Below are 22,366 nucleotides of genomic sequence, written 5' to 3'. Positions count from 1 at the left end.
TTAAGTATCCGCAGTGGGTGGAGGTCACCGCCCCCACCCCCCTGAGGTCTCCCGCATGAGTCCTGTTTCAGCTAGCTCGGCGTCTCCATTTTGCGCTCAGAAAGCCCCGGAACCTGTGCTGTGCTCAGGAGGAAGGGGTTGAGAGAGAGGTTAAAAAAATTGGAGGATGCCCGGCTTCCACTGTCGCAGCCCGGCATGGGGTGAGTTTTCTTTCTATCTAACTCTTTGACTATCTCATTTCATTTATTTTACTATCCAATGTAGGATGTTTGGAGCAACATTTATTTATTTGGTGGGGTTGGGCGCTGGTTTGAGGCTGACCTGCTCTATGCTCAGAAATCCCTCCTGGCAGTGCTCAGCGGACCCTTTGGTGTTGGGGATCAACCCAGGCCTCCTGCATGCAATACATGTGCTCCAGTGCATGAAGCTCTCTCAGTAAAACAGCTATTTTAATTTTTTTATTGCATTAAATTTTATTTTATATTCGATCTCATTATGGTAATAATCATGCCTTACCTGTCATTAATAAAACTTTTACAGAAATTCTGTGCTATTTTGGAGTTCACATGAAATATGTAAGGCCTATTGAAGTAAATTTTTCCCTCTATATTTTTTATAAGCACTGTGGTTTGAAAACTTGCTCATGATGATTTGTTATAGACATTTAATACTCCTACACCAATCCCACCACCACTGTCACCTTCCCTCCACACAGTCTCGAATTTTCCCAATCACCCCTCAAGCCTGCCTCATAACAGGCCCACAATAATTTATTTTATATTGCTTATATAAAATAATTTATTTTATATTATCAATAAGTTGCTACTGAAATGATTAAATATATGAAATAGCTATTACACATAATAATAAATTTCCCATTTGTCTCCTCATATTCAAGGAAATTCTTTTATTTTTTTAAGCAGATTGGTAAAAATAGGACATGGTAATATCTGACATGGCCATTTTTTTTTTTGCTTTTTGGGTCACACCCGGCAATGCATGGGGGTTACTCCTGGCTCTGCACTTGGGAATTACCCCTGGCAGTGCTCAGGGGACCATATGGGATGGTGGGAATCGAACCTGGGTCAGCCGTGTGCAAGGCAAACGCCCTACCCCCTGTGCTATTGCTCCAGCCCCAGTTGTAGCTTTCTTGACATCACATTGAATAACAAATCAAATGGGAAATGTTGATTTTAATATATTTTATTGACTTGTAACTATTTTATTTAAAACTTAACATATAAAACTACTATTTTGTTTTATATGGCTGTGGCTGGGTTCCGGAGCTCTTAGGCTGTCAGGGCTCTGCTCGGGGCGGGGAGGGAAACTCAACCCTCCCCCTCTGAGGGGCCCTGCTGAAGACAGTCAGGTGCGCGGGCAAGAGACTCGGGAACCGAGCCACAGCCATGCTCAAAGCCACTCTCCACATGCTTGGACAAGCCTCATGCATGAAGGAAACGGCAGAGGAACCTAGGTATGCGGGACCACGGGGCTGAGATCTCCAAGCCTGTTTGGATTGGGACTGGGCCTCTTCCACCCAGATCCCCCAATTTCCAGTAGCTAGGCAGTCACACCCAGAAACTGCCCCCACCACCATGTAATCCCATCAACGGCCAACATCCAGAGACTATAAAACCAAGCTCCCGGAACATCTTATACCCTAGTTCTCCCTCTCGGAGAACCTGGCAAGCTACCGAGAGTTTACTGCCCGCATGGGAGAGCCTGGCAAGCTCCCTGTGGCGTTTTCATATGCCAAAAACAGTAACAATGATGGGTCTCATTCCCCTGACCCTGAAGAGTCTCTAATGCGGCACCATTGGCAAGGTTGAGTAAAGAGAGGCTGCTAAAATCTCAGGGCTAGGATGAATGAAGACATTACTGGGCCCCCTCGAGTAAGTCAACGATCAATGGGATGACGGTGATACAGTGATTTTGTTTTACATATATTCAAAATCTAATGAATAGTTACTATTTATTGTGTCTGTCATCTCAGATTCTAAAGTTTTCAGGATTCAGATTTCATCTCCTTGAAAAGCAACTTCATATAAGCAAGGTTTTCTAGAAGTACTTAAAACCGTTTCATTATCTGAATCAAATATCAGATTTGAAATTTAAGTTGAGGGCTGGAGCGACAGTGCAGCGGGTGTGGTGCTGGCCTGGCATATGCCCTACCTAGGCATAGATTGGCCATCCCCAACACCCCATGTGGTCCCCAAACCCTGCCAGGAATGATGCCTGAGCACAGTCAGGAGGAAGTCCTGAGCATCACCAGGTGTGGTCCATTTTTAAAAAATTTCAGTTGAAATATAAGAAAGTAAAATGAGATTCTGCCTCAAACCAGATGCTATACGTGGCTAGTGGTCCCACCATTGAAAAGCTGAGGTGGAGAGTGATATTGCTTGAACACTGTTGCCCGTCACTTCTCCTAATTAATCTGTTTTTGCTGTCGTAACAGGTAGATAAGTGTCTTATTAAAAATCCTATTAATTGATGGGTATACAGTTCATTAAAGGCAAATGAGTGAAGAGGAACTAGGTTTAAAACTATATTGCTTTTATTTAATTTATGGGGAGGGGCACACACGACAGTGCTCAGGGCTGACTCTTGCTGGGGTTGGCGGGGGGGGGGGGGGGGGGGCACGTGGGGGAACCAGGACCGAACCCGGCTGGCCCCCTGCAAGCCCTTGCCCTTCCCACTCTACTATCTTCCCAGTCCCTTTGTTGTTTAGAAAATAAGAGGTAACAAGGGTTGTTTTGGGCCACACTGGGCAGGACTCAGGATTTCCCGACTGGTCCTACACTCGGGGTTCACTCCAGGTTGGGCTTGAGCGACCCACAAGGGCGTTGGGGGCCAGAACCTGAGCCCACTGTGTGAGAGCAAACGCCCACCCGCTGTTCTCTCCCTCTGGGCAGAGTTAACGATGCACTTTAGAATATTTCACTAAAAATCATCAGAAAACAGAATAATTTATCCCCCCAATGCTATAATGACTTTCCTATTTCTCGGTTTTGCGCCCCAGCGGGCTCTGAGCTCAGGGTCACCGCCGCAGACGGGCGGGGGCGCGGCGCTGACCCCTATATGCTGTCGCCCCTTTCTTTTCGGGGTCCAAAGCTTATGAAAGGCGTGTTCTACCGGGACTGTCTTTAATAGCATCCCTCCCTTTCTGCCATCGGGCGGACTTCCCACTGCCCCCAAAGAAGATTGCAAGAGCACAAGTGGGTTTTGCACAAGCGGCTCCCCAAAGCCGCTTCTGGGCACGGTCGGGCGCGCTCCCTGCACGCGGCGAGGCCGCAGGGCTGCCTGAAGACCAGGACAAGCCGCGTTCGGGTGCCCGGTGCCCTCTCCGAGGCTCCAAAGACGGCCGGGAGAGCTCCCGGGTAGCAGGGTTCCCACGCTCGGTGCTGCGGGCCCGCAGCCAGGCCAGACCACGCCCACTGCGCCCGCGCCTGCGCCTACGGCCTCCCTGCCCCGCGCCGCTCCGACTGCGCATGCATCTGCGGCCCCCCGCCCCGCGAGCGCGCCTGCGTAGACGGGACGCGGCCGCCTCGCTGCGGGAGCCGGGCCCGCCCCCCTGCACCCACCCTGGAGCGCGCCTGCGCAGGCGGGACGCGGCCGCGCCGCTGCGGGAACCCGGCCCGGTCCCCCCGCCCTGCCTAGCACCGCGCGCGCCTGCGCAGAGGAGACGCGACCGCCGCCGCCGCCGCCGCCGCCGCCGCCGCCGCCCGTCCGCGCCCCGGGCCGCGCTTCCCTTTCCGGGCGCGGAGGCGGCGCTGCCGGGTCCCGTCCGTGCCCTCGGCCGCGTCGGCTCCGGCTGCTCCTGCGGCGACCATGGCAGCCGCGCGGCGCTGCGGGGCCGCCCTGCGACTCTGCGCCACAGGTAAAGGCCGCCCCGGGGGGCGCGGTGGGGGGGCTCGGCCGACGCTGTCCCCGGGGGTCCCCGCAGCCGCCCCACCCCCGCCCCCGCCCCCCGCCGCCGCCGCCGCCGCACCCCGGGGACGCCCGCGGGCCAAGGGCAGCTCATGGTCAGAGCGCGGCGGGGGGCCCTGCCCAGCCCCCGGCGCCCCCCGAGTGCCGCAGCCCCGCGCCGGGGCCGCGCAGGGGCTGGGGGCGCCGTGCGCGCGCCGCTGCGGGCCGGGCGGGTCGCGGACACGCGTGACGGTGCGCAGCCTTTAACGGTCCTGGCGCCTCCATGCCTAGCGCTGCAAAAAGAATAAAATAAAATAAAATAAAAACCGAAAAAAAACCCACGGGGGGGAAAATCATCCCCTAAGCGGGGCTGTCATCCATCCACTTGTTTGCATGGGTGCCTGCGGAGGGCGGGGCGTTGGGAGGGGACCTGCTACTTCCTTGCAGAGGGGCCCCAGTGTAGACCCTGCGTCCCCGCTGCGGCAGGAGAGGGGGAACCCGGAGGAGGAGGGGCTTTATTTTTATTTATTTATTTTTTTTATTTTTATTTTTTTGTCTCTACGCCCCCAAGATGGCCTGGTGAAAGAGGAAAATGGGCCGAGCGCGAGGAAGCCAGTGCTGCCTAGAACCCACCTCCCTGTTTGATTCCCTCCCCCCCCCCCCCCACCCGCATGCAACTTGCCAGCCCCGGGCTCTCTGGGTGGGAGGTAGATGTTGCTGCACAGGTGAAGGGCTTTGGTTCTTGCATCACTTGTGCCGTGGGTGGTGGTGGGGGGGCACTTTTCTTTTTCTCAAGGTTGTAGAATACTCCTGACGTCGCCTGGGTGACTAAGCAGGAACACCTAATGACACGCGTGGTCGGCTACACATTATGGTCTCTCTCTCTTTTTTTTTTTTCCTCTTTCAGTGCTTTTACTGGGCATGGCTTTCTGTAAAGGCATCGTGGAAGATTTAGATGACTCGTGAGTATCCATACGCACCTCCGTGATGTTCATCCGCACACACGTGCAGGAACTGACATGCTAATGACAGGCCTGTCCCAGCTCTGTGCGGGGTTGTGGAAAGGGCTTAGTCGGGCCTCGGAGACCTTCACCGACAGCAGACGGAGAAACCAGCGCAGCTCCTGTTCCCTAAGACCCTGTGCGGGGTCTTGTGCCCCTGGGCCCGCCCAGGTCATCACAGGCTTGGGTCCGAGGCGGCCTGCCCTCCCGTCGCTCCCTCAGCCCTGCCTGGCTGCCCCTGAGGCCCCGCGGCCTTCCCGCCCAGGCCTGCTGCCGGGGCGCTCACAGATCCAGGCCGGACCTCAGGGAGCCGGTGTCAGCCCGATGCTGCTCTCTGGGACTCGCGTCCTCTCTGCGCCCTGCCCCTGCTGCCGTGCCCACGCTCCTCTGGGCCTCCCTCCACCTGCCGCCGTGCCCTTGAGGGCGGCGCGGTGCTGAGCTTGTTCTCTCGCAGCCTTGGCCTCCTGGCACGCCCGGCTGCCACCCTGGTGCCAGGGCTGGGAGGTTCTGGGTTCTGGCCTAGCGGTGCAGGTGTGTGCCGGGGGGGGGGGGGGGTTGTTCCTCTGGGGGTCATCGCCGGCCTTAGGGCTCCCCTGGGGGCTGTCTCAGGGGCCTCTTCCTTTAGACTGTCCTGACGGTGGGTGTGGGGCTTGGGGGGCCTGTCCAGGAGACAGACTAGTCTGCATCTTCTCCGTGGGGCCCTGCGTCCCCGGGTCAGAGCCGCCGCGCTGTGACAGATGGGTGGCGCATGTCACCCCCCGCGGGTCCCAGGCTGACCAGCGCGGTGCCGTAGAAAGCGGGGACTGGCCTCGGGGCCCTGGGCAGCCCAGGGCACACTTGCCCCCGTCACCCCGGATGGTCACGCGGGGATGCTGGGGTCCAGCTTGATCTCCTGGCCAGCTGCTGATGCCCCGAGCAGCCTGATGGCAGCCCCCTCCCCGGCCAGTGAGGGGACAGCGTGTGACTGTGACCGAGCCCCCGTCATCCCGTGGGCCTCTCTGGAGCTGGGGGGAGGGGCTCGAAACCTCGATCCAGATCGGGCAGGGCGGGTGGTTGAGGGTCTGTCTCCCCACGCGGACTGGAGGTGCAGTGCCAGGTGGGTTTCCTTGAGCAGGTGGGGGTCGTTGCCCTTGGGCCTTGGGGGTCTCGTGCCCAGTGGTGTGGCGCCCCAGCCCCCGCCGGTCTCCACCTGGACGCTTGCCCGCACTCACCTGTGGCTCCTCTCAGACCCCGTCCCCTCCCCTCCCCACTCAGCGCCACCCCTGCCCTGTGCGGCAGCAGCTCACCGTCCTGTGCTCAGGAAGACCGCGAGGTGTTGGTGCTCGAACCCGAGCCTGTGCGTGCACAGCCTACAGCCCACATCCGTGCCCTTTGAGCAGAGTTCCCAGTCCCTCCTCCTCGCCCTGTGCCTGTGCACTCTCTGTGCCGTGGGTCCGACCGTCTCGGGACACCATTCAAGACAGAACTCGCCTGAGTACCTGTCCCGTCCTCGGGCCTCTGGTCCCCCCCGCAGCCCTCCCGCCCTCCGAGCGCTCCCGGAGGCCCTTCCCCTCCCGTCCAGGGTCCCGGGCTCTGCCGCACGGCGCTGCCCTGGGTGTGGTGGTGTCCGGCCTGGCTTGGTTAGCAGGTGAATGTGGAGACTCGGGTCCAGTTCCTCCCTATGAGACGATGGCCTGGTGTCTCTGCACGGCTCATGCCTCCCCTCGACCAGCTTGGGCCCTGGACTGGGGCTAGCTCGCCTCAGAGTGGGGCCCCGGACCTCCCGCTCCGTTCATGACGCCGTCCCTGAGGGCCTGCACCGGGCACTGCCCAGCAGAAACGGGGCCCGTGCGGGCCGTTAACACACGCCGTGGTCTCCTGCCCAGACGGAACGGCCGGGTCGGGTCCCGGGGCCAACACACCTTCCCGTTCTTCCTGTTCTTGAGCGTATCACCACCCACCAACGTTTGGGTTCTTTCTGGCCCCCCGCAAAGGTGGGGCTCGGGGGTTGCATGGGCCCTGGCCTCATGGAGCCAGGGGAGCGATGGAGACAGCGCGGTCACCCCAGAGAACGCAGGGGCGACCCTGGACAGCAGGGTCAGGTCCCAGTAGAATCTAGCAGCAGGGGCCGGGCCGGGCCGGGGGGCTTGACTCCTCCGTCAGCCGAGGCGTGAACGTGATCTTCCAGGAAATCTCACCGGTCCCTCGGGGCCAGGGCTCGTCACGGGGGCTGCTTGTGTCTGCACCTGGTGCCTGCCCTGTCCCCCGTGGCACCGGAAACCAGGGACAGCAACTCGAGAGCCCGTGGGAGCCCTCGGGAGGGCCCGGTACCAGCTCTGGGCCGCTCTCGTGTGGGTTTTCCCCAGGGACTGCGGTGCCGGGCTCTCGTCCTGCGCATGACTCACATGATGCCCCACATCTGCCCGGCTCGCAGTGACCGCAGCCTCGCAGGGGGCCCCAGCCGGCTGCTCTCTCTGACCTCCAGCAGCCCACCGGGGACCCACCCACACTCACCTGCCGCCTTTGGTTCCTCTGGGGGCAGGCAGGACGGCACGCTGGCGCCATGGAGCTGGCAGGTCCCGCTTCAGGCACCCGTGGCTCCTGGCGGGGTCCCGGGGTTTCTCCTGGCACGGCGGGCGCGGCCTACGCCCTCTGGCGCCTGTGCCCTGGTGGCACTGGTCGCCTCCTTGGGGGTGGAGATGGGTGCGGAGCTGCCTCGGGGCCCCTGCAGGTAGGTGAGTCCTGGGGACACGGACCCGGGGCGGTGAATAGATGAGTGACGGCTGTAGGCAGCGCCAGTGGCTGTGGAGGGACCGGCTTTCCGGCTGGGAAGGTTCCGGAAGGCCTCGTGGGGCCGGTAGTGCTTTTTGCCGGAAAGCCTTTGGAAGGGAAAGAACGCAAACCTGACATACCCGGGTGGGCTGGGGGCGGTGGGGTGCATGTCTTGGAGTGGAACCCTCTCGTGGCGCCCGGTGAGTGAAGAGAATCGTGTTTTTCCCCCTGTGGCGGGGGGAAGGGGGTGTGGACCAGTGTTCAGTGCAGTGTTGAGTGCTTTGCCTTAGGAGGGTGCTCTGGCGGGTCACCGGCACCCAGGGGTCCACCAGAGGTGACTGGCTCGATGCACTGAGCCTGGGACACGAAACGTAGTCGCCAGAGATAAAAGGTGCAGGGGTGACTGGGAAAGCAGGGACTGGCCCCCAGAAGAATCTAGAAGCAGGGGCACGAAAGTGATCTTCCAAGAGAGCTTGTTGGTTCCTCGGGGCCCAGGGCTTTTCACTGGGGCTGGCCGTGTATGCACCCAGTGCCTGCCCTGTCCCCGATGGCATCGGGAGTCACGTGACCACATGCTTGGCGAGGGTTAGGGGTGATACACGGAGAGCCCCTGGGGGCCCTGGCGTGTCATGGCCCCAGGCTCATCTTACGAGGACTTTGCTCAGGAGCAAAATATAGCCTTTGCTTTTTGAGGCTGGGGGGCTCTCTGTGGTGAGGTTTGAGGCCCCCCCGTGATTCAGAGAGCTGAGCCTGGGGGGTAACGCTGCCTGCACCCTGCGTATAGACATCTGGGCAGGGAGCACCCTGGGGCCCCGGAGCTGCTGGCGGGGATTTCAAGGTGGTGTTTGGTGCTGAGGCTCGGACCCAGGGCCGCACCCGTCCGCCATGCTCTCGCCTGTCCCGACTTCCTAAAGCAGTTGCTTCTCCCTAATGAGTTGTTTCCGGGTCTCTTCCAATTAAAGAGTTTAGTGACTTAAAACGTAGAATCCTTGAGTAAACAATATTTTCACAGAAATTCATTGCGTTTGTTTCACGCCCCTGTAATTACCAGCTTCTCATCTATACCAGGGAATTATAAATTGGAAGCGAACACATTATAAATTGGAAACAAACACAATCAGACTTTTTCTTGTTTTTGTCTTAATAGGTTTAAAGATAGTCGGAAAAGCGACATTTGGCTTGTAGATGTGAGTATGTGAATTTTGCGTTAATTATCCACCCTTAACCTTTACGTATTTCTATTCTTTTCAGCCCACATGTAGTAATAGTTCTGATGAGTGTTGCTAATTTTGTTTTCTTGGGTTTTTCATGTCTTATATTAAAATGAACCATAAGTCTTGAGGTTTTTTTTACAAGCACTTGGAATATTAGGAAAGAGATTAGCCTGATTTCATGTAAGTGCAGCCATTTATTATACTATGGAACTGGGGGAAGCGGAGTGCCCCCCACCCCACGCCCCTGCCCCTGTGACTGGGCAGAGCAGAGTTGCCTTTGGTCCATACGCTCAGGCTTCCAGGCCATCGGTGGCCTCTGGCTGGATCCCCTGCCAGCCAGGTCCTCATCGCCTGACTCGGACCAGCCTTGGAGTAGCCGAGGCACCGCTGAGCTGGAAGTTTTGTTGCAGAGACATTTATGCGGTCTTCCTACTTCAGAGATGTGCTGCACGCTGGTGTGTCTCGGGCTGTACTTTACACAGAACGTAGGCATGCGCTTGGAGCGAGGGTGCGCTGGCTGTCAGCCATACTTCACTGTCACTTACTCTCAGTGATCACGTGAAAAGAACCTACAATAACACTGCTGCCGACGGGGGAGCTATATGCTTGCAGTTGGGGTGTGTGTGTGTGTGTGTGTGTGTGTGTGTGTGTGTGTGTGTGTGTGTGTGTGTGTGTGTGTGTGTGTGTTTCTGGGTGACCACTAACATTTTGTTTTTTATTTTAGCTTAGTTTTTTTTCCTGAAACAGGTTATTTGCTCATTTTAAAAGGTTCTTTAGAAATTATGGTGCATGTCTGTAATAGCAAAAACATTTTAGTGGTTTATTTGATTTTTTTTCCATTTTATAAGTTTTATGCACCGTGGTGTGGCCATTGTAAAAAATTGGAACCAATATGGAACGAAGTTGGACTTGAGATGAAGAATGTTGGGTCTCCGGTGAAGGTTGGCAAGATGGATGCCACGTCCCACTCCAGTAAGTCCTTCCTCTGCTGAAGCACCATCACGGTGGCAGGAAGAAGTAACCTACTTGTTTCATTTAGGTAAAATTGAAGTGATCTGGGCAGTGCCGGCCTGTTGCTGAGCCATGAAAGCGCGTGCACCTTACATGGAACACGGGCTCCGCCCTCCCCCCCAAAGCCCACTCTCACCCCAGCAGCTTGCGGGCAGACGCTCCAGAACTCCCTCTCCCCATCCCCCGTTCCCCTGGCACTGCTGCTTTGGGGATGAGGAACGGATTAGCTTGCAGCTTCTGAGAGGCCGTGCGGGGTGGGAGGGGTGGGAGCGGGTGGGGCTTGGGGAGAGAGCAGATGTACGAGCAACCCGGGCAGCACTCGCAGAGTGAGAGGCCGCGCACAGGGCACGGAGTCCTGGTGAGCTTGGGCCGTGCCCGGGAAACGCCTCCAACCACGGCCCCGGGCCTGGCCGCAGCCCCCAGCGCTCAGAGCCGCCCCCGCTCTCCCTGCCGTCCCCGGCAGCCCTCAGGGCCCAGGGCAGAGTTGAGTGGCAGTGACGGGTTGTGACCTAACGTCTCAGCACTGCCCCAGTTTGCTGTGTGGGTGAAGAAACGGAAGGCGGGCCGCAGGGCGGTGGTGTTGGGGGATTTCACACCGTGCGCTCGGGAGTCGGCCCCGAGTCCTCGGGCTCCACTGAGCACAGCCAGGCCTCCCGCTGCCTTCGCCTGCTGCTCTCACGGGAAAGCCAGTGAGCCGGGGTGCGGCTCCGGGAAGCGACTGCGGTCAGGAAAGGACTGCTCGGATCCCGCGGGAGTCTGAGTCCTCTGTGCTCGGTTCCTCTCTAAGAAGAAAAGAGGGGCCAGGGAGAGGGTCTGGCAGGCAGCCGACCCCGGCTTGGTGGTCCCTGAACACTGCCAGCAATGACCCCGGAGCAGCAGCCGTGGTCCTACCCCCTCCGCCCCCCCAGAAGCAAAGATCTACCTTAGAAAATAAGGACACATGCTTGAAGTTGAAGCTCAGGCTCGGGTATAAGCCTTGGCCCTGCCCCCTTCTCGTCAGTACTGCCTCCCAAGTGCCCAGATCTTTGCAAGTTTGCCTGCTTTATCTACAGAACGGTCCAAGGACCTTCCCTCTCACTGCAGGATTATTTTGAGGCGCAGGCAGCTTCAAGATACTCTGCCTGGCACAGTTGTTCTCACGGTATCTGAGCATCAGAGTGTGGGCAGATCTCTGGGTGACGGGCCAGTGTCTAGAGGGCCAAGAGGTGGCGAAACCCTTCCTCACCGGGCGGAAGTGACAGCTGAGGTCAGGCAGGTGAGGTGAGGGAGTAGAGGCGGCGGCCTGGGGGGTTTCAGGCAGGCCAGAGCCCCAGCACTGGCGGCAGTGGACTCCCCTCGGAATTTCTGGGTGCCGTGTTTCATTGACCTGCTTGGAGTTTGACTGCGTGCTGCAGTGTCAGTCACATGGGCGTGCCCCGTTCGGTCCCTGCTGTTCTGTCTGCATGTGCTACTGGGTGGGCACGCGAGGTTCACGAGCCAAGGCTAAGCTGAACCCCCGGCTTCCGACCTCGGTTTCTACCGGGCCTTCTGTTGTAAAACGGTGAATTCTTCCTGACATCCCAGACCACGGTGAACTTACTCTGTAAGCCATCAGTTATTTTTAAGATAAGGGCACGTGCTTTTTGGGGCCTTGGCTATTACACACTTGAGAGAGATGGGTACAAATAAGTCCTGCCATTGGCCTAAGTCCACGGCTGTCAGAGACAGAAGGCCCGAGTTCTCGTTACTTCTGCTGCTGTGTTGCCGCTAAAAGAAATAACCACACGTGGGGGAGTCGGAAAGGGTCACTGCCAGTAGCTTGTCTACGTGGTGTTGAACAGAAATTTTGCCCTGTTCCCCGTCGGAGGAACTAGGTGAACGCCCCCCTCTGTGGTTCTGGACACTGCCTGGACACATGTTACCAAGAGGCGGGACGGGGTGCTGTCTGGCACGGCAAGGCCCCGGCTCCCCTTCTTGGCTGCAGGTGGCCCTGAAACTGCAGCAGGTGTGTGCGGGTGCCCCCAGCCCTGGATCGGTGCTGGCACTGGCCTGGCCCTTTTGGCTCCCCCGTGTGCCCCGGGAGCTCTAGAGCGAGATAGTCAAATGATTTCCCCACAAATCCGCTTGGTCTTAGGTTTGTAAGTTGGTAGCACATCACAAGAAACCAAACATTAGTGACCAGCAAACCCTCCTGTGGTAGAATCTTGCTGATGCTCAACTACAATAGGAGGATGTTGGCAGTACAGACCATGACTGTGCCCTGAATACGGTATAGACCATGCCTGTGTCATTACAGTCTGAGCATTCTTCAGTTTCAAAACATGCTACGTTGTAAACATATTGTTTAATTTTTGGTGTAACCTGGGGGGGTTGGGATATTTTATTTCTATTTGTTGCCTTGAATCTAAAATAGTTCAGTACCTACTAGAGTGATTTCTTTGCCACTAACATCTTAATCTTCCTATTGCTTTTGGTTATTAGTCTTCAAAAAGGATACCATTGTATCTGCTGTGGCTCATTTTAACTCACAAGAGAATTTAAAGTAATCCTCGAGACAGGATTTGGGTTGCCAAAAAAAGCATAGGATCTAAGACAAGTGAACAGTTGCTTACTGATGTTAAGTTTATTTTATAAATGCTGATTACAAGTATTTTAAGTTAAAATGCAGTGCAGTTCTTTATTGACCTGGAAATGAATTGAAATGCAGAAAAATATCATTTTACTCTTCGGTATTTGTTTCCTCTTAGTGTTCTAAGTAGAACAGCGGTTGAAGATTTTGTATGTCATGTTTTTTCTTAGTTTGTGAATATTCATTCTTAGGTTTAAAAACAGTTATAAGGATTTGTCTAAGTATGTGTGTGTGTGTGTCTGTCTGTGTGTGTACATATAATGCAGATATGATATCATGTTATTTATTTCCTGGTCTCTTTCTAAAACCTGAATTATTTTTCTCTCATCAAGGTGTTGCTTCGGAGTTCGGAGTGCGGGGTTACCCGACAATTAAGCTGTAAGTTGAATGTTTGTGCTTACATATATGTTGGTTCGTTCGCTCTCCTCGCCTGCCACTGTCTCTGCTGCTAGCCACCTCCTTGCGACCGGGGATCTGAGTTCAGTTCTGTGTAGGGCCGGGTATGCTGGGGAGCCGTGCCTCTGGAGGTTTCTTTGTGGACGGTGTTTGTGTGTGTGGGGTCTCCCCTGCGGGCATCATCCTGTCCCGCAGGGAGGACCTTTCCTGGGGCTAAGGAGGGGACGCAACCGAATGGAGAGCCGCAGAGCCAGAAGGAGGAGGAGAGAAAGAGTTTATTCACAGCAGTTACAATACTTATACCTCTTGGTGGGCGGGGCGGTATGCATGCTTGGACCCCCATAGGAACAGTAGTAAAATGCAGATCAGGCATGGGCCTTGGGCAGATCAGGCATGGGCATTGGCTAGTGAGAGAGGAATGGCGAACTGATAAGATCAGTAAGGTCAGCAGTGGTGACCTTGTTACAGGAATCCCAAGTAAGCCTCCACTTGACTAGAGGATAAGAGCCGGGCTTGTAAAATGGCTCCCTACATCTCCCCGTTTTGTTTTAAATTAAATGTGTTCAGGGGAGGCATTGTCCGGTATCCCTTGTGACACAAACATGAAAGCATGAAAGTACACATCTCAAAGGGGAAGATGCGGGCGACACATGTGCTCGGCCACATGGCACAGAATTGGAGTAGCAGTCCCCCCCCCTCCCTTGGCTTTTCCACACTGAAAATTGTCAGTACTCTGCGTCCAGAGCCAGGCGTGCGCCCTGAGCACCACCGGGCAGGCAGGAACCAAAATGCAAAATAAAGAGACAGATCATGAAAGTGTTTGGTCAGGGGCCGGTGAGATCATGCAGCGCGGGTCAAGTGCTGCCTTGCGTGCGGCCAACCCAGGTTGGGTCCCTGTCCCTGTCACCCGTTCTGCTCCCCGGAGCCCACCAGGAGCACTCCAGGGTGGCCCAGACACCAAACCCAAATTCCTGAGGTGCCTGGTGAGCCTGTGTGGTATTTAGCGAACAACCCCTTGTGTTCCTTCTGAATTGCTGGGGTCCTCCTAAGGTGGTCTCAGGGTCCATCACACATGCCTCCAGGGCAGGCTTCAGACCCGGGCCTTGCCCGCCCTCTGTGCACCTGTGCATTAAGGGCACTGCTCGGCCTCCAGTGCTCAGCCTCTCCCGGGCCCTTGGGCTCCCCTTGGGCTCTTAGGAAGATTCCGAGTGTGTGAGAGATGTCCTGCTGCACGCTGGAAGCTCAGTGGACACTCCGCTGTCCACTTTCTTATTTTCATGGCTTTTTAAGCATCTATGTAGCTGGATGCCTAAACCTTTGGCAAATCCCCAGATTTGGAAAGCTAGCGACGCCTCTGGGTGTTGTTTGTCTCTAATCTCGGGGGTCTGCTAGCTCACTCTGACAGTCGAGCCGCCGCCTCCAGAAATACCTTTCAGCTCCCTGCCCACCTGTTCATGCTGACAGTGAGAGCAGGCGTGAGCTCTCGGTCATGAGTCTGCATGGGATTCGTGTTCCAGGAGGCGTGGACACAGTGCAGCTATTCACAGAGTAAAACGGTTTTGCATCACCTTAACAAAAATCCAGCAGTTTTCTTTACCTTTTGACCTAGCTAGTCACCCAGTGTATTTCATGTGGTTCTGCTGCTACTTCTAAAACTTAACCTGCATTTATTGTTGAATACACTGTTATCTTTTCTCAGGGGGGGGGCACACCTGGCAGTGCTCAGGGCTCACTCCTGCCCCTGTGCTCAGGAATCACTCCTGGTGGGCTCGGGGAACCGTACGTGGTGCTGGGGTGTGACCTCAGGTTGGCTGTGTGCAGGGCAAGCGTCCTCCAGCCAGCCTGTTGTCCGGTCCCCGATACACGTCATCTCATGGGCCATAGAGTATGCTTACGCTGAATAGGAGAAACAGTTTCAGTAATTGTTTTTTTTAATCTTTTTCTTTTTTCACGTAAGACTGAAGGGGGACTTGGCGTATAGTTACCGGGGACCGAGGACCAAGGATGACATTGTCGAGTTTGCCCACAGGGTGTCTGGGTAAGTTGTCTCTGGGAAAAGTCTCGACATGTGAGGTGATCGCTAAAGATGAACACGAGACTGTAATTGGATTCAGCTTTACGGATTTGGGTTTGTTTCTGAGAGGAGAGAGGAGAAGGTGAGCCCGAGCAAAGCTGTCCTTGAGAGAAAGAAGGAACCCTGATCTCTGCTGGTCTGTTACCCTCACATTTCAGTTCCTGTCAGAGATTGAAAACCTTTCTTCCTAATGGGGTTTAGTACATTTAACTATAACCTCTTTCTGAATCTTACATTTTTACCTGATTATAATTTGCTTTTGAATTGCCTACTTCACATCAGATTTCTTTTTTTTCCCCCAAGTGCCAGTTAGGGCTTGAACCCGGGTCTCACTCATCCCACAGAGCTGCCTCCCTAGAACCGATTTACTTTTCTTACTACTGTGAGACTTCGAAAAGAAACCTCATCATTTCGTTCTGAAAAAAATTTAAACGTTACCATCTGATACCGGAAGCTGCTCTTTAGGTGGAGCTAATAAACGTTTCCCTTTCTATCCCGTTTCCTCCCACCAGCTGTGAAGTTTCTGTTCTGTTCAGTTTTCGCTTGGGATGTGGCTTCACCAGAACCGAGAGGTCTGTGTGTGTTGGAGATCCCCGGAGTTGTATTTTCTATTTTTCTTTTTTGCTTTTGGGTCACACCCGGCGATGTACAGGGGGATGCTGGGACTTGAACCCGGGTTGGCTGCGTGGCAAGGCAAACGTCCTGCCCTCTGTGCTATCGCTCCAGCCCCTCCGGAGTTGTCCACTGGAGGAAAACATCCTTCTGTTTCTCTTCTTGGTTTGAGGAGTGAATTTTTTAAATTTTCTTTAAAGTCTACATCTTGCTGTGGTAGAAAGAAGATTGAGCTCATACAATTACTTTATGTCATTGATGATTTAGAACTTTGCAGTAAACACTCGGGAACGTAGGTTAATCTGCATGGGCTTGGGTCACCTCTCATATTGTGGCTTTAAGGTAACGTATTCTCTGGTTTAAATATGTTAAGAGGGCACAGAATCAGGAGGAGTTGTTGTATATTAAAGTTGAAACTTAGCAATACAACATCTGACTGCATGACTGCATGTATCATTCATTCTTTTGGTTATTTATTTTTTTGGCTTCTTGGGTCACAGTGGGAATGTTCAGTTATTTTTCCTGGCTCTGCACTCAGGAATTACTCCTGGCAGTGTTCGGGGCACCATATGGGATGGCAGGGATCGAACTCGGGTCAGCGGCATGCAAGGCAAACACCCTCCCCGCTGTACTGTAGGAGGGCCTTGCTCGTGGATGCCCTTTGCCTCCCCTGGCTGATGCAGTCTTTGTCTGGGCCGAGTTTCGTGTCACCCTGGGAAGGGCTTCCTGATGTAACTCGGGCTGGTTCTGTTGCACATGAAATTTCAGGAGTCTGTTCTGGAGTTGCATCACTTACCAGCTAATGACTCAAGTGTGAAAATAGACGTGACGCAGCGCGCCCCGGGAACTGTGCAGTTTGAAATGCTCCCCCTGGAAAATGGGTTTTGTTCTTTTTGCAATTTTGGTGAAGTAAAACATGCCGTAGACCATACTTATAGGAAAACTGCTTCTTGGTCTAATTATATTCTGGAAGTAATATGTTTTGTAATAACCTTTGATTCGTCAGTCTGACTCAGAATGCATTGTATAATAAAACTCTAGAGTTCTGTTTTCTTTTTATGAGGTTCTTAGGTACTATTATAGCTACCATTTCCATATTATTATTATTTTTTTTAAAGAAAAGAACATCTTAATTATAAGCCGCATTTATATTTTAACCTCAATAGGGCATGTTAAAGCACTATAGAATTTAAAAGACAGAGTAAAACCTAAATGGTCTTAATATAGTCTCAGGAACTCCTGGGATGCGGTTTCCCTGGGTATTTGTATGAATGATCATTTGAAAGGGAGAGAAGTGCGATTCCCCTGTGTATTGTGTTGCTCTTACCCGAGCGCTCTAAAAGGTTTACAGTTCTGTTTTTACCTAGCAAAATATTGGTGAAGGTGTTAACTCCCCGGGGGCTTATGGCTGGAGTCTGTTTCTAAGTGCTGATGAATTGCGGGTATTATTTGTCGATGCGGGTTTGGGAGGGTCATAAGCCACAGTTTTGTTGGTTTGATGTGGGCTGAGTGACCCACAGCAACGCAGCTACCCTTGGGCCTGGTGGGCTGTGGTAGGAACCGCAGCCCCGAGTGTGCCCCCGGCCTCTGACACGCCCTCCGTTGGTGCTTCCCCCCCAGGGCACTGATCCGGCCCCTCCCCAGCCAGCAGATGTTCGAGCACGTGCAGCGCAGACACCGGGTGTTTTTCGTCTACATCGGAGGAGAGTCAACTCTGAAGGTACCCGCGGCTTTCCTGCTTGGACCCCCAGCACGTGTGTCGGCGTCTAGTCTGCCCCCAAAGGCTCGGGGCTGGCTGGTTTCGTTCCCACAAGATGTCCTTTAGGGGACGCGTCCAGGCCGACCCTCGGAGGCTCCCCTTCCTGGGGCTGCGGTCACAGGAGCACGTGCCTTGCCGAGGAGGCCTCTGGGTCGACCTGCCCGGGTTTCACGTTTTTTTTCTTTTAAGCATTTTGTGTCTTTGAGACTGCACAGTGCAGTCTGAATGCAGAGCCTGGAAAGGTCAGAGTGCTGTGCCCCGTGAGTCTGAGTGCAGAGCCTAGGAAGGTCAGAGTGCTGTGCCCCGTGAGTCTGAGTGCAGAGCCTAGAGAGGTCAGTGCTGTGCCCCGTGCAGTCTGAGTGCAGAGCCTAGAGAGGTCAGAGTGCTGTGCCCCGTGAGTCTGAGTGCAGAGCCTAGAGAGGTCAGAGTGCTGTGCCCCGTGAGTCTGAGTGCAGAGCCTAGGAAGGTCAGAGTGCTGTGCCCCGTGAGTCTGAGTGCAGAGCCTAGAGAGGTCAGTGCTGTGCCCCGTGCAGTCTGAGTGCAGAGCCTAGAGAGGTCAGAGTGCTGTGCCCCGTGAGTCTGAGTGCAGAGCCTAGAGAGGTCAGAGTGCTGTGCCCCGTGAGTCTGAGTGCAGAGCCTAGAGAGGTCAGAGTGCTGTGCCCCGTGAGTCTGAGTGCAGAGCCTAGAGAGGTCAGAGTGCTGTGCTCCGTGAGTCTGAGTGCAGAGCCTAGAGAGGTCAGAGTGCTGTGCCCCGTGAGTCTGAGTGCAGAGCCTAGGAAGGTCAGAGTGCTGTGCCCCGTGAGTCTGAGTGCAGAGCCTAGAGAGGTCAGAGTGCTGTGCCCCGTGAGTCTGAGTGCAGAGCCTAGAGAGGTCAGAGTGCTGTGCCCCGTGAGTCTCAGTGCAGAGCCTAGAGAGGTCAGTGCTGTGCCCCGTGAGTCTGAGTGCAGAGCCTAGAGAGGTCAGAGTGCTGTGCCCCGTGAGTCTGAGTGCAGAGCCTAGGAAGGTCAGAGTGCTGTGCCCCGTGAGTCTGAGTGCAGAGCCTAGAGAGGTCAGAGTGCTGTGCCCCGTGAGTCTGAGTGCAGAGCCTAGAGAGGTCAGAGTGCTGTGCCCCGTGAGTCTGAGTGCAGAGCCTAGAGAGGTCAGAGTGCTGTGCCCCGTGAGTCTGAGTGCAGAGCCTAGGAAGGTCAGAGTGCTGTGCCCCGTGAGTCTGAGTGCAGAGCCTAGAGAGGTCAGTGCTGTGCCCCGTGCAGTCTGAGTGCAGAGCCTAGAGAGGTCAGAGTGCTGTGCCCCGTGAGTCTGAGTGCAGAGCCTAGAGAGGTCAGAGTGCTGTGCCCCGTGAGTCTGAGTGCAGAGCCTAGAGAGGTCAGAGTGCTGTGCCCCGTGAGTCTGAGTGCAGAGCCTAGAGAGGTCAGAGTGCTGTGCCCCGTGAGTCTGAGTGCAGAGCCTAGAGAGGTCAGAGTGCTGTGCCCCGTGAGTCTGAGTGCAGAGCCTAGAGAGGTCAGAGTGCTGTGCTCCGTGAGTCTGAGTGCAGAGCCTAGAGAGGTCAGAGTGCTGTGCCCCGTGAGTCTGAGTGCAGAGCCTAGGAAGGTCAGAGTGCTGTGCCCCGTGAGTCTCAGTGCAGAGCCTGGGAAGGTCAGAGTGCTGTGCCCCGTGAGTCTGAGTGCAGAGCCTAGGAAGGTCAGAGTGCTGTGCCCCGTGAGTCTGAGTGCAGAGCCTAGAGAGGTCAGAGTGCTGTGCCCCGTGAGTCTGAGTGCAGAGCCTAGAGAGGTCAGAGTGCTGTGCCCCGTGAGTCTGAGTGCAGAGCCTAGAGAGGTCAGAGTGCTGTGCCCCGTGAGTCTGAGTGCAGAGCCTAGAGAGGTCAGAGTGCTGTGCTCCGTGCAGTGTGAGTGCAGAGCCTAGAGAGGTCAGAGTGCTGTGCTCCGTGCAGTGTGAGTGCAGAGCCTAGAGAGGTCAGAGTGCTGTGCCCCGTGAGTCTGAGTGCAGAGCCTAGAGAGGTCAGAGTGCTGTGCCCCGTGAGTCTGAGTGCAGAGCCTAGAGAGGTCAGAGTGCTGTGCCCCGTGAGTCTGAGTGCAGAGCCTAGAGAGGTCAGAGTGCTGTGCCCCGTGAGTCTCAGTGCAGAGCCTAGAGAGGTCAGAGTGCTGTGCCCCGTGAGTCTGAGTGCAGAGCCTAGGAAGGTCAGAGTGCTGTGCCCCGTGAGTCTGAGTGCAGAGCCTAGAGAGGTCAGAGTGCTGTGCCCCGTGAGTCTGAGTGCAGAGCCTAGAGAGGTCAGAGTGCTGTGCCCCGTGAGTCTGAGTGCAGAGCCTAGAGAGGTCAGAGTGCTGTGCCCCGTGAGTCTGAGTGCAGAGCCTAGAGAGGTCAGAGTGCTGTGCCCCGTGAGTCTCAGTGCAGAGCCTAGGAAGGTCAGAGTGCTGTGCCCCGTGAGTCTGAGTGCAGAGCCTAGAGAGGTCAGAGTGCTGTGCCCCGTGAGTCTCAGTGCAGAGCCTAGGAAGGTCAGAGTGCTGTGCCCCGTGAGTCTGAGTGCAGAGCCTAGAGAGGTCAGAGTGCTGTGCCCCGTGAGTCTCAGTGCAGAGCCTAGAGAGGTCAGAGTGCTGTGCCCCGTGAGTCTGAGTGCAGAGCCTAGAGAGGTCAGAGTGCTGTGCCCCGTGAGTCTGAGTGCAGAGCCTAGAGAGGTCAGAGTGCTGTGCCCCGTGAGTCTCAGTGCAGAGCCTAGAGAGGTCAGAGTGCTGTGCCCCGTGTGTCTGAGTGCAGAGCCTGGAAAGGTCAGAGTGCTGTGCCCCGTGAGTCTGAGTGCAGAGCCTAGAGAGGTCAGAGTGCTGTGCCCCGTGTGTCTGAGTGCAGAGCCTGGAAAGGTCAGAGTGCTGTGCCCCGTGAGTCTGAGTGCAGAGCCTGGGAAGGTCAGAGTGCTGTGCCCCGTGAGTCTGAGTGCAGAGCCTAGAGAGGTCAGAGTGCTGTGCCCCGTGAGTCTGAGTGCAGAGCCTAGAGAGGTCAGAGTGCTGTGCCCCGTGAGTCTGAGTGCAGAGCCTAGAGAGGTCAGAGTGCTGTGCCCCGTGAGTCTGAGTGCAGAGCCTAGGAAGGTCAGAGTGCTGTGCTCCGTGCAGTCTCAGTGCAGAGCCTAGAGAGGTCAGAGTGCTGTGCTCCGCAGTTTCGCGGGTGGAGACTGTAGGCGTAGGTACGCACACCTCTTCCCAAAGGCATGCGGTCACCTCGGAGTTGGGCCAGGGGAGAGCTGCTGGCCCAGGTGGGCTGAGTGCGTGCTCTGACGTGGGAGGGGCTCGCACCCGGCACCAGCCGCACACGGCCCCCTGGGCACTGCAGGAGCCATCCCCGAGCCCCTCCGAGCACCCCCCCCCCCAGAATCCGTCAATAACATGAATTGAGCTTGTTTCATATCAGGCTGTGTAGTTTGAGGAGCATGATAGTACTCGTTTATAATTTTTTGGGGGGGGAGGGGAACCTGGGGGAGTGGCCACACTCATTGCTCAGGGGTCACTCCTGGCAAGGGGCAGGGATCCAGTGACCACATGGGGTGCCAGGACCGAGCCTGGCTTGGCCTTGTGCAAGGCGCAGTCCCACCTGCTGTACTACCTTACAGTGGCCCCTACGGTGAATGATCACTTGCCTTAGAAACGGTTTATTTCTCCACAGAAGAGTCCATAGTAGCGCACTTTGAGTATACTACTTAGTGATGTTTTCTCTGAACACTTAGGAGGAAGTTGAGTTGCAACTGTATTATGAGCTTTGTATGTGCCTTAGGGGCCACATCAAGGGGTTGTCAGGGACTCTTCCCACAGTGCTCAGGAGACCACAGAGTGCCTGATTCAGCCCTTGGCCCCTGGGCGTCAGGCCTCCTTTCAGCCTCTCGCCGCCCCTGCAGTGGCCCTTAGAAGTCACCTCTTTCTGCTTGTGTCCTCACAGGAGAAGTACATCGATGTTGCTTCAGAATTAATCATCTACACGTACTTCTACTCTGCCTTCGAAGATGTGGTTCCGGAGGTAATATTTAAAATTGGGTTTTAAGTGACTGAGGGTTCTGTGTGTGTTTCTTACGGCTTGGTCGTGTCTTTCAGACTGACTTTCTGGGAGTCGTTGCCCTGTGTGAGGAAATAAACGCCAGCCCTTTCCTTCCCGTGTCAGGATGCAGAACCTCCCGTCTCGGGGCTGCCGGGTTCTAGTCATCCCCCAGCGCCCTTCTCGCCCTTGAAAGCAGCAGCAGTTGCTGGTGGCCCCGCTGCCCTGCCGTGGGTCACCCTGCCTTGTCCCGGGCCCTCATCCTTGAATCCTTTATGACCAGCGGGGTCCTCCCAGCCCCAGTAGGGTGGAGCTTCTTGCCGCCTCCTCGTGGGCTGCAGAGGCGAGAGGCCCGAGCTAGTGGCCTCAAGAGTGAGCCCGGGGATGGAAGCCTGAGGTGCCGTGGACACGCGTGCCGGAGCGGGGTGACCGGGGCCCGGCCCCAGATGAGTGAGCAGGAATGTTGGGACCGGAGGCGTGGCCGGGATCTGCAGGGACAGGGAGCAGCACCCTCAGCGTGCTGGGCTGTTCGGGGCCCGCGGCCAGGCTGTCCTGAGTGGGCAAGGACTTGGTCTCTGCTCCTTTGAGGACCCTCCCGGCAGCTCCCACCTCACCCCCGGAGCTTCCCGTGCAGTGAGGGCTTCCCCGGGTTTGCCAGGCCCTGGCCCCGCCTCCCGCCGGCCTCACCTCGCTTCTCCTGCTTGTCACATTGGCCGTCTCACCTGGACGGGCCAGGGCAGCGCCTGCAGGACATCTGCCCTTACTCCTGCCGCGGCTGCGGGCACACCATAACCAGGGCCTTCTCTGCCGGTTCCCTTACGCACGCTGCTGTCGTGCCTGGGCCGTCCGTTTCCGTCGTCTGCATTTTACTTCCAGGTTCATAGTTGCAGGACTTTGCAGAGAAGTCCGGAGTTCTCGGATAAGGACAGTGCCCCTCCCGTGATGTGCTCCCGTATCTCGAAATACAATTGGGCACCGCCAGGCATCTTGCTTGCGAGTAGCGTAGTGCTCATGCAGCTGTCTGCG

The 22,366-nt window shown here is 55.9% G+C and overlaps 1 protein-coding gene across 1 annotated transcript in view; it reads left to right on the top strand.

Annotated features, from left to right (window-relative positions):
* Window positions 1-3,665: 3,665 nt before the first annotated feature.
* TMX3 (thioredoxin related transmembrane protein 3) overlaps window positions 3,666-22,366 on the top strand; it is a 32,049-nt gene continuing 13,348 nt past the window's right edge. The window contains exons 1-8 of the mRNA XM_055126410.1: window positions 3,666-3,877; window positions 4,814-4,868; window positions 8,806-8,845; window positions 9,721-9,844; window positions 12,824-12,869; window positions 14,845-14,925; window positions 17,194-17,293; window positions 21,248-21,325. Coding sequence (XP_054982385.1) covers window positions 3,829-3,877; window positions 4,814-4,868; window positions 8,806-8,845; window positions 9,721-9,844; window positions 12,824-12,869; window positions 14,845-14,925; window positions 17,194-17,293; window positions 21,248-21,325 — 573 coding nt within the window. The 5' untranslated portion in view covers window positions 3,666-3,828. The remainder of the gene's footprint in view (window positions 3,878-4,813; window positions 4,869-8,805; window positions 8,846-9,720; window positions 9,845-12,823; window positions 12,870-14,844; window positions 14,926-17,193; window positions 17,294-21,247; window positions 21,326-22,366) is intronic.

The sequence above is a fragment of the Sorex araneus genome, chromosome 2, assembly GCF_027595985.1.
Source record: "Sorex araneus isolate mSorAra2 chromosome 2, mSorAra2.pri, whole genome shotgun sequence".
NCBI classification, from domain to species: Eukaryota; Metazoa; Chordata; class Mammalia; order Eulipotyphla; family Soricidae; genus Sorex; species Sorex araneus.
This window is presented reverse-complemented; position numbering and strand designations above follow the sequence as displayed.